At 30.3% G+C, this 11,729-nt stretch overlaps 2 protein-coding genes across 2 annotated transcripts; both read right to left on the bottom strand.

Annotated features, from left to right (window-relative positions):
• Positions 1-1,346: 1,346 nt before the first annotated feature.
• On the bottom strand, positions 1,347-4,870 carry LOC130970309 (equilibrative nucleotide transporter 3-like). The gene is made up of 10 exons (XM_057896359.1): positions 4,761-4,870; positions 4,188-4,255; positions 3,807-3,911; positions 3,566-3,721; positions 3,333-3,476; positions 3,060-3,165; positions 2,790-2,956; positions 2,039-2,199; positions 1,682-1,940; positions 1,347-1,603 (listed from the first exon to the last, which is right to left on the bottom strand). The coding sequence occupies exons 2-10, from the start codon at positions 4,221-4,223 to the stop codon at positions 1,496-1,498; spliced, it is 1,242 nt and encodes a 413-aa protein (XP_057752342.1). The 5' UTR covers positions 4,224-4,255; positions 4,761-4,870; the 3' UTR covers positions 1,347-1,495.
• A 2,099-nt stretch (positions 4,871-6,969) lies between these two features.
• On the bottom strand, positions 6,970-8,635 carry LOC130970859 (cytochrome b6-f complex iron-sulfur subunit, chloroplastic-like). The gene is made up of 2 exons (XM_057897063.1): positions 7,924-8,635; positions 6,970-7,235 (listed from the first exon to the last, which is right to left on the bottom strand). Exons 1-2 carry the CDS (start codon positions 8,506-8,508, stop codon positions 7,134-7,136), a joined length of 687 nt encoding a protein of 228 aa, XP_057753046.1. The 5' UTR covers positions 8,509-8,635; the 3' UTR covers positions 6,970-7,133.
• Positions 8,636-11,729: the final 3,094 nt, after the last annotated feature.

The raw sequence follows: 11,729 nt of genomic DNA, 5'->3' as shown, positions 1-11,729 counted from the left end.
TCTACAAGACTACCATTGAATCCAGAAAATGAAGAACCAAACCAAGCAAAATTTTTATCATAAATGGAGTTTTTTTTTTCTTAAAAAAATTAATTTTGTATTTATACTATTTTAAAATTATTTATTTTTATTTTATTACTTATCTTATTTAATATATAACCAAGATAAATAACACATTTTTGTTATGCAAATAAAATAATTATAAAATAATAGTTAGACATATTTCGTTGACAATATAAATAAAAGATATCATAATAATTTGAATTAAATTGAATTAAATTTAAAAATAAATCAAATTATTACAATCTAAAATATAATAAATTATATCGATTTGTTTTATCTTTTAAATTGATTTAAACTACATTACAAATATGTTTTCTTTTAGTTGTCTAATGACCTCATTTATGTGCAAATAAATAATAATAATAAATAACAAATTTGAAAGAAAACAAGAAATGAAGTAAATTCATGCTTGTGATTGCATGATTGGAGTCTGGTAGATGTGAGAAATTTTTTTTTTATAAAAAATAAAGAAATTCGAATTCACAACTTCTTATTAAATAAATTTTAATTTTTTTATTATTTAGTAAAGTATGATCTTTTATCTTATATTTTTTAAATAAAATAAAAAAATTATATAAAAATTTAATAAACAATAAAAAATGATACTTTACTAAATAATTAATAAAAAAATTGAGGCCATAACAGATGTCACTTTGCAAGCCTATCCACAAAATGTTTTATGGTTCTCTTTCTCGTGATGACATTGGCCTAATAACTAAAGTTTTGAAATTATTAAACTGATAAAATTAAAAGTTTAACAGTTTAAAAATTTAATTAAAATTAAATTAGATATAATAAAATAATATATTTATATATAAAATATATAATTTTATTGATTTATTATTTTAAATTAGTTAATCATAAAAAAATTTGATATATATTTTTTAATTTTTGATTGATTTATCGTCAAACAAACTTTATTTTGAATTAAACTAATTTAATGATCGATTTTCGATTAATTAAATAATCAGCCAATTCTATTCGATTCCCAAAACCTGTTAATAACTTATATACCCATTGAAAGTAATTATTCTATATTTCTATGTTTTACCAAAACACTTGGCACCATTTTTTAAAAGAAGGTGAAATAATTTTTCGGAAGTAATAGCAATATCATTGAGAAGAAAGCAATACAAAATTAAAATTCTAAAGCAAAGGTAAACAAAATTAGAGCAGCCAACACTTATTTTAGAATTAAACTTAATTTGCAAAGGTATAGTTTTCATGTTCAACTAATAAAATAATTTATAATGACGTAATTAAAAATTACTAGATAACTATGCAGAAATATTTACTCTAACTCTAACTCTAAAATAATAAATAAAAAAAACCAATCTTAGTCATGTCTGATGCTAAAAATATATAAAAAATGAGTCCTATTTAATAAATTAACAATGACTTGGCAATTCCCCTAGTTGGCTTAGTGAAGGTATCACCACCCTTTACCTATTAACCACAACCAATCAAGTGTTACCCCAGCAAAAATGCCTGCAAGAAGAAACGACACCAATATGTTTCCCAAGGCATTTTGCTCTGGTCCCTACAAAATTAAAATAAATCAATCAATATTAATAAAATTATCCTGAATTATGTTATGTCAAATTTGTTTCAAACCTACCTTGTAACCTTTGGGTGCACTGGTAAGAACACAGACAGTGAGATAACCATTTGATAATCCCAAGAAAGATGTCAACAACATCATCCAACCTTGGTCACCATACTTTGCAGTGAAATAAAATGCCGGTATAAGTAAGATACGACTAACTATTGTTGTTGTGAGCAACTTTCGAGACTCCATTTTAATGCATTTCACTAGGGGAATGTATCTTCCGATTAAGTCACACACATTGTACATGGCAATCAAAACAAGAGCATACCTGAAACAATAACAGCATTGGAGAATATGTTAGATAATATCTGTATTTATATACATTAGAGAAGAATGATATTACTGTGTTTATTTTCATGTACATACCAAGCGCCCAAACTATGTTTTCCAGTGTCTTCTGACAAGAATCCAGGGAAGATAGACAGTGTTAGAGAATATATGAGGAACAAATCAATTGCATAATCAATGTTCTCCATTAACAATTGCTTCTTTCCTTTGCGCTCTTGTTTCTTTACATCTTCATTGTCCTAAAAGAGAAAAAAAAAATTCTTATCTCATAAACCGAATCATGAAAAGTTTAGTAACTTCTATGAATACATAGGGAAAAAAAAAAGAATGGAGGAGTTCTATGAAAGCAATTCATGGTAATGTAATGGAGTTAAGTTCTAGGATACTTTAAATGTGGTTGCGTGTACTAAAATAGTTTTTGAAATTCTAATTATACAATTAAATCTCTGATATTGACAAAAGTACATTATATAATCCCAAAAGATATGATGAGTCACTTGATAAAAAATTATTAGGGATTAGCATAGTGCACTTTTGTCAATTTCAAAGACATACTTAGTACAATTGAAATCTCGAAGACTATTTTAATGTACGTAACTAATTTGAAAGATCACTTTGGAGTTTAACTCTAATTTAATGTCCAAATAATTTTATAACCTAATTTGCAAGTCAATTGAAATGCATAATGATTTTAAATTGCAGTATGCAACGGTAACTAGAATGGAGCCACAACATTGCTGATGTAGCGCTCATTGCACTAATTGCGGTAACAACTGCAATTTAAAACCATGTTGGAATTGAAAACAAAAGAAAAGAAAAAGTGGAGTACAGATGAGGTCTGGATGCCAGCGGCTGCAAGATCAGCTGAAACAGTTTTTGCTCCTTCTGATGCTGCTTTTGATCGGTAATACTTCACAATTGGTACTTTGGGAAACACAAATGCATAGAGAATGACACAAAGAAGCTCAAAGAATGTTGTTATGCCAAAGAACAGAACTGCAAATCAAAGGATCAATAAGAAAGAAAGAAAGCATGATCATTGATTAGTAGTTTAACTAAATTTTTATGTTCCAGAGAAGTTATGTTAGTTGGAACTTACGTGCTCCTTTGCGAAGACCATCTTTGGAGTTCTCAAATGCAGCTTTTGTAACTAACCTCAAAGCAGAAGTTAATGCACCTGATGCTGCTCCACCAGCAAGGAAAGACTACAACAAAATGACACCACATAAAAAAGTATGCAGGAGTTAATGGGATTATTCAACACATTCAGAGACACAAATTTGTTTAGAGAAGAAAATTTTTGTCGGTTAAAAAAAGAAAGTAACATTGTGAGGAAAGTTATAGAGAGCAATTTTGCAATGGTGATGCTGACCTGAAGCAATTCAGGATGCATAAATGAAAGGTCTCCCACCATTCCACCTTGGACATGAGCATCTGCTATTCCAAATGCACCACTTACTGCACATATACCAATGAAAGTTCCAATTCCTCCTCTACCAGATGTTGCTAAATCTATCTACAAAAGACATAAGCAAAAATCATGTTCTGATTTCTGATGAATTAGAGTGTAAGGAAAGTTCACAGACTATAATGATCAAGACTTACAACTAACACCAAAAGAGTGGCTACGAAGAAAAGAATGTATCCAAATAGGTTCCGAAATCTTGTGTTTATTCTTTCTTCGTTGTAGGCAAGTGTTGCAATCGTTCCAACTGCAAATGGCTGGTATACAAGAGTAAGAACTCTTGAAGGGTGGTATCTCTGCACAAGAAAGGAAAAAAAGAGATCAAAATTACTCTGGATTGAACAACACAACAATTGAATCATCAGAATACTGATAAATTACCGGAAACAAGATACTGTAGTAATCTACTATTGTCAGCATACTGTTCCATGCGAAAAGACATCCATTTCCAAGAAACCAACACACTGCTATTGCTGTATACTTTCCCTGTTGATCATGCCAATAATGAACAATGCATGTTTAATTTCTTTGGTACCAAATAATAGATTCTTTATTAACTTGGCACGAAATTGAAAGGGAGACTTGGAGCAACGGTTGAGTTGTTTCTGTGTGACTTCAAGATCACAGTTTAAACTTTAAACCGTAGAAACAGTCACTAATGTAGTTATTAGGTTAGACTGTATCAATTTCCTTTGCCCAAACACTAAACCGACTCACTCACACCTTAATTTCCAAAGAAAATATGAGAATAATAAAAAAAACCTGAAGTCTTGTTGGAGGATCGTCTGCGGTAACCATGGCTGCCTCGGATACTTCCTTTTGACCTAGCTCTGAATGCAACAAGTAATTGAAATCTCAATCAAGATAAAAATATGGAGCAGCAACTACAAGCAGGGGAAGAATTGAAGAAACAAACAAGGATAACCGTTAATAATAACATTAGAAATAAATGAATGAATAATAGTCCAAATATTCGTTATAGTAGCGTAAGTCAAACGATGATTAGTTATGATCACAAACACAGCAATATCAATATTCTGCCACATCAATAACACTTCTTTTATTGTAAGTTATAACCACACATGCATAGTTACCTTCTTTAAAATCTTAGATAACAATACGCTTTAGATAAACTGTTAGAATTCACTGCCATAGTGACAAATTTTGCAGTATAAAATCAATAATCGATTAAAAGCATACAACGATAGTGCTGGCACAATGCGTTTTAATGGAATCCCAGTTGTTTTGTGAAATACAAATACAAATTATAAACAAACCGTACGAAGAAGAGATCAAAAGAAAGAAAGAAAGAAATTTAAATAAAACAAACCGTACGAGTTTATTTTGTTATGATCATTGCATTGCATTGATTTGTTTATTCCCTTGCTGTATTAAGGATAATGCTTTGTTCACACACAGATAACTCACTTCTAAGCTCCAACGCAAACTCTTCTGGATTTTGTGGACGCAACAAACCGATTCATCCGTTTTTCAACCTTTTTTCCCGGTATGCGTTGACATTTTATATGGACACAAAAGTCAAAGCAACGCGAAAAAAAAAAGAAGGGGGAGGAACTAAAGAAAAATCTCAAATCCAAGATTAGGATTTTATTATAATTAATTTGAAAAGATTAGGATTTTATTAAAATTAATTTTGTCAGTTATATATGTTTATATAATTGATAAAATTAATTTGAAAACATATGATTGATAAATAAATTTCTCAGAAATTAAAAAATATGAGAAACACATTATCAACCCATAACCACTCATTCTTATTTCTCTGATTGCATTATCAACCTTTTTTTTTTTTGGTGACTGCATTATCAACCTTTTGACACATAACACATTGTGTGTAAAAAAATTGAACTAATTAAATCAACGAGGCAATTAATTTATCATTTATCATTAATCTAAATTCTAAAAGACTAAATGTATATAACGGTTGATGATGAACATTGTAAAGTCCAGAAATTAAAGTCGCAATGGCCACGTTGTTATCAATTATCATACCTAGCTAGTTGAAGTCATACACAAACATAATCTTTTCACCATGCATTCAACTAAGCTTACGTTAAATTGATAAGAAAGAAGATATTGTTGGGAATCAATAGGCATACAAGTGAACAATTAATAAATAACCATAACATTGAGATATGCAAAAAAAGAAGGAATCAATTGAAAGGAAAAAGCAGGTAGGTGATGTTACTTACTGGTGTCCTATATGATCCTAGTTGAGACTTGAGAGCACAGATAGTCAGATACAATGGATCCTCTTGTTATCGTTATTATTTTTTTTTTTTTTTTGGTGACTATCGTTATTTATTTATACATTAGGACTAAAGCACTCAATGGTAATTTTGATTTTAAAAGCGATCTTTTAATTTTAATCTTCGAAGAGTTCAAATTTTAAATTTTAATTAATTTTTTAAAAGTTTTTTATTCTGAATTCTGAACACTAAATTTTAAATTTGAAAAAAACTTTAAACTCTAACCCTAAGCTTTCAAACAAACAAATTCGTTAACATTAGCTAATTAAAAATTAATTTTTTATACTTAATTTTTAATTTTTAATGGTGCAAAAAAAAAAAAACAGAAATGTTAGTTAAATAATTATTAGTAGTTATTTATATTGCTTAAACTTTAGTATATAATTCATTTAAATATTTTTAATTTCAGTATACAAAGTTGATGATTATTCGAAATAAAAATAAATTTAAATATGGGAAGAAAAACAAAAAAAAATCATAATTGTTTTACGGATAATTTTTATCTTTATTTTTATAGTAATATCTTTTTCTTTATCTTTATTTTTATCTTTACAAATAAGAAGACTTTTTACTGACAATGACATGCCCCTCATCTTTATCTGTCTTTATTTTTATATTTTTACAAATATATTTTTATCTTTATTTTTATCTTTATATATCTTTACGTGGCGCTCATCTATTAAGTTTGGGAATTTATTTATTTAGATGTCGTCAATAAAAATTTTTAAAATTTTATTTATAAATTATAACTTATTATTTACTTAGGTGTGGTTACTTTTTAAATTTTAAGTTATTTTATAATTTTTATTTCAGTGTGCACGTCGTGAAATTGTCCTCTTTGAGTTTGTCTGAAATCAAAACCAGTATACTCTTAGTACCAATTGATGAATTTGCAAGAATGAGACATGAATCTCAAGAACCAGCTATTGGTAGTTTTGGTACCATGTAAGGTTCCACTTCGATTTCAAGCAATCTATACAACAAATGAGAAGGGCGATTGGGTGATCCAGATGTATCAAGAAATCAACTTAGTACCTCCCTGTCAAAAATAATCTACACAACACAGAAAGTGGAAAAAGATCTTGCCCTTTTAACATGGGTTGTTGCATCTGTGAATTTCACCTTAAAGACAAGATAGTTAATTTAAGTACAAACCAAATCCCCTAATGTATAACTATCTATATTTATAAAGATTTGACTTTAGTTTTGTTGCTTCGTATTATTTATTTATTTTCATTACTAGGTACATCCATTGGCACATTATACAAACTTGCTTGCTATGAATACGCTGTCGTTTTATTACACAAATTTCAATAGTTCAGTTCACAAAATAATAATTTGATCATAGAATGTCCCCATGAATAAAATACGTAACAAAATGTTTGCTTTCACAAAAATAAATACATATAATAGAAGACAAACTAATCACTATAATAAATTAAGCCCACCATGGAGCATCACCGGTTCTGAAATCTGTTTCGACCCAAGGAACAAACACCACCTTGCCAGTATCTACATCACAATGTGCTAGTGCCAGAGACTGTCCATTCATCAACAACGATCAAAACATTAAATACTGTACCATTAAGCACGAAACTGGATACTCTACTAGGTTAGTGAAGAAATCAATCACAAAAAGTTGGATTTTAATGTTTAAGTCAACATCTGCCTCCGGTGACAAAGGTCAGGTGGTTTGTTGAGGGCTTGTAACCGGCCTGTGTTCGGCCTAGCATTTTCAATATAGAACCAGCTTACAAGGTAAACTTATTAGCCTATATAAGTTTCCTTGAATTACAAGCTACAACACAAGCTTCTTGCCAAGCCAGGCTTTAACAATAAGTTAAGGCTAATAAGTTTATACCAATAAAGGTTACAAGGTAAACTTAAACTAATTAGCAGCCATGCAAGCCTAACCTGAATCCACCCCCTACGAGTAATGCAGCACATCTAAGTTTTTTTATGAACTAAGTCTAACCAAGTTAAACAATAAGACTTGGAATAATGCTAGCCATAACTGAATTTTGTTATATTAGACCAACTTGGTTTGACTTAATTAACAAAAAGATTTGGATGTGTAGTATTATTCACTCAAATTCGAGACCATTGACAAAAGGGACAAGCTTAAGACCTCCCTAATTGGTTTCCAATTTTTACATTGAATGAAAATAATAAGGTGTATTAGGCATTTAGGTGCAGAATGAAAGCAGGATTATAATGATTTTGCATACCAGGGGGGCAGGTCCTCTGACAACTCTTCCTTGGTCATTGTACTGCGATCCATGGCAAGGGCAAATGAACTTGTTCTCAGCTGCATTCCATGGCACAACACAGCCAAGGTGAGTGCAGACGGCGTTAATCCCATATGTTGCAAGGGTTCTATCTTTCTCCACCACAAGGTAGGTAGGATCTCCCTTCAATCCTTGTGTTAGGGTGCGGTCACCAGGTCCATGAGCCTTGAGCCATAGTTCAGCAACAACATCATTTCCAACGGCATCCTTAGCAACAGTTCCACCAGAAGAGGATCCAGACCCTGGAGGGGCAAAGAAAGTAGCATATGGAACAAGCATGCCAGCAGTGGGGAGTGAGATGGCACCAAGAAGCAGCAAATTCATCAGCTGCCTCTTCCCCATGTCAGGCACCCTATCTGCCGGAATGCTGCCAGCCTGGCATGTGATCCTCACTCCCTTCCCCTTCGCCTTCCCATTTCCAACCGTTTGCCTCCTCGCACCCTTCACAGCAACTGCTTCTGAGGGGCTAAATATCCCTCTCTTCCCTGAACACAATTGAGAAGGGGATAGAGTGCTGGAAGCCATGGATTGGTTGGGGAATGAGATCGTCACAGTTGTTGCTTCTTCTTTGGAGATTTATGAAATGGAGATGAGGAACGTGTGGAGTGGTGGTCAATTGGTCGTCCACCACAACAGTCAACACTTGCTGGATAAGGCGCTACTCTCATATTTTGCTCTTCCATAGCCACATGTTTCTCTTTTCTTTTAGATCTATTTTTTTGGTAAAGAAATAGGCCAGGCCCAAAACCCAAATATGCTTCTGTTACACAAGAAGCAGCAACCCAACAAATGAATACTAATAATAATTAATCAATAAGTAATAAGTAATCGAGAGTTTTAATTTATCTTTTGAAAATATCAAAAATAAAAAATTCAAAATTTTCTTTGTGTTCAAAAATAAAAAATAGAGTTATATTTTTAATTGTTTTCAATAATAAAATATTCAACCAACTAATTTAACAAATACTACTCACACCCAAAAAACAAAGAAAAGTTCTATGATGTGAATAGTATTAAACATCTACACCTATAGATATTATGTGGATATGAACACGTTTGGGGTTGCCTATGCTTACAGGTTCAGTTAATGAAACAGCATATCAAGCAGTATTAGTATTTTTACAGATCTATTGCACAATATACGAGTTAATAAGGCTAATGAGATGTTAATTATTTTTGATAAATTGGGACTAATGGACAAATTGTATTTTTTTTTTTTGTGTGTCTATATGGTTATAATTGATTTTTGAACTTGAATCACCATATTTGATGCAGTTAGAAACAACATTTTTGTGGATAAAAACAAATCAAAAATAACATTAAAAAAAAATTAGCTGATATGTTTTTTGATTTGTTTAGAATAATCGAATTTTTTATTTTTCAAGGAATATGATTATGTTTCTCTAATTTTTTTTGTCATGGTGTTCTCATAAAATAGAAGGGAATTTTTATTGTTAAATGAATAAAAAAAAAACAAAAAGATGCAATGCATGGTTTTGATATTTGACCCAAAAAAAGAAAAAATAAATATGTAATGTATGTTAATAATAACAATAATGTATAATGTATATCCAGTATTGCTACAGTCAAATTAATAATTCATAAAACTTAATATGTTAATACTTAATACGATGATAATGATTATGTAATATACAATATTTTAATCTTCTCCTAAAACATTAAGTGTAAAAATTGGATATATTTTGTTGTTAAAGTAAACCATAAAATAAAATAAGTTTATTAAACTAAAATTATTAAAGAACGACTTTAAAATCAATTTGAAGATTATAAAGCATAAATTATACATCAAAAATCATAGCCGCTAAAAATATTTTTATTTCCTAAATCTAAAACAAAAAAATAAGACAGAAAAATATTACTTTTAATGTTATCCTTTATTATGTTGTTATTAGTAATTATTAATATAGTTTAAATTTTTATAGTTTTACTATACTATAAAAATAGAGAATTCCTTTTAAACATCACATATATCATATTAATAATGTAAATCAAATTTTTAAAAATATGCAATTTATTATAATATTTATGAGAAACGTTAAAATAAATAAATAAATAAAGATATTTAATATTTTTTCTCATTTATATTTTTATTCATCCGAATAAAGATATTAGTGTATTTATTATTATTTTTGTTATTGTTTTTAGTTTTATTAATATTTTTAATATTTTTACAAATAAAAAATCTGTTTACCCTAAACAAATCCAAAAAGCAAAAATACATCAGTCTATTTTTTTTAATGCTATCTTTGACTTGTTTTTATTCACAAAAAAAATTGTTTCTGCACAGCTGCACCAAATATGGTGATCCAAGCCTAAAAATCAGTCATAACCACGTAGACAAAAAAAATACAGCTTGCCCATTAGCCTCAACTTGGCAAAAATAATTAGCATCTCATTAGTCTTATTAATTTTTCGTATATTGTGCAGTAGATCTGTAAAAGTATTGGTACTGCCTGATATATCCCATCAACTGAATCTGTAAGTATAGGCAACCCAAATGTGTTCATCAACTACAGTGTCCACATAATATCCGCAGGTATGGATATTTAATGCCATCCACACAATAGAACTTCCCAAAAAGAAAAATTACTTTAAAAGAAATTAATGTATTGAATTTTCTTTTTCAAATTACTATAAGGAATTTTTTGTACTATCTTGAACGAGTATATTTAACAAAACAAGAAAATTAATTAAAGGTGAATTCTCTTGTGTAGAAAAGAAATTATGTTCTACACGTATAGAAATATGGTGACAGAATAACTCAATGATACATGTCCACTTCATGAGACCAATTCTAAAAAAGCTGGTGGCAGAGAATACTGTGAATCCGTGAATGTTGAGACAGGTGAGTTTAGAAGATTACGGGGATGAAATATATTAATTAAGTTGTATTAAGGGATCCGTTATGATAGCTAATAATGGGCCTATCTGAAGTGGGTTTTTTGGTTGTAAAGTATTTGTAAATGGAGTAGAAAAATGGCTTTGGTAGTGGTTTCAGGTATTTTTGCTGAAAATAGAAAGAGGGTAACCCAGGAGATGAACTTAACGGAGGGAAAATAAAAACCCTAATAGAGAGAAGAACTTGCTCCTCCTCTGACGGCACTGGAGCGAGGCTGAGTTTCCTTGGGTGGTGGCTCCACGTGTGTTGGGAGAGATTGGTCGGCTTCACTAGAGAGTTCGCTGTGCTGCGGGTGGGACGGTGTCGATGCACAAAAAACGGAGCACCAAAGCTTGGCGAGACTGCCATCGATTGCAATCTGCCAGTAGAGATATGCATTGTATATTTTCGTTGCACAAAGTCCAGATGAAACTATTATGCCATAAGGTTTTGTCGTCTCTGAAATATGGGTATGCTCATATTTGAGTGCAGACGTGATGTTCTTCCTAAGAAAAGGTTAGAGTTTTGATTCTACCTTTGTAGGACCATATTCATAATTTTTTATCCCAATAAATTTATCCCTAAAGTTTGTAATTGTAATAATAGAAGTTAGTTTAAACAGCATTCTATTTCAATTTTCAATGGTAACTTAATTTAAACAGTTCGCACAATTTTAGCAAGTAAGGGTGTTATTAATTGCTAATTTGCAATGTTAATATACCAAAGTAGTTTGATTACATGTATAGTCTCCCTACTAAATACTTTGCAACAGATTTTGAGAATGATTTTATCTGCGTTTGCAAAATATTTTTATGTAAGTTGTTCATCTGTAAGATGATCATGCTGG

This window comes from Arachis stenosperma, chromosome 3 (genome assembly GCF_014773155.1).
Source record: "Arachis stenosperma cultivar V10309 chromosome 3, arast.V10309.gnm1.PFL2, whole genome shotgun sequence".
NCBI lineage: Eukaryota > Viridiplantae > Streptophyta > Magnoliopsida > Fabales > Fabaceae > Arachis > Arachis stenosperma.
This window is presented reverse-complemented; position numbering and strand designations above follow the sequence as displayed.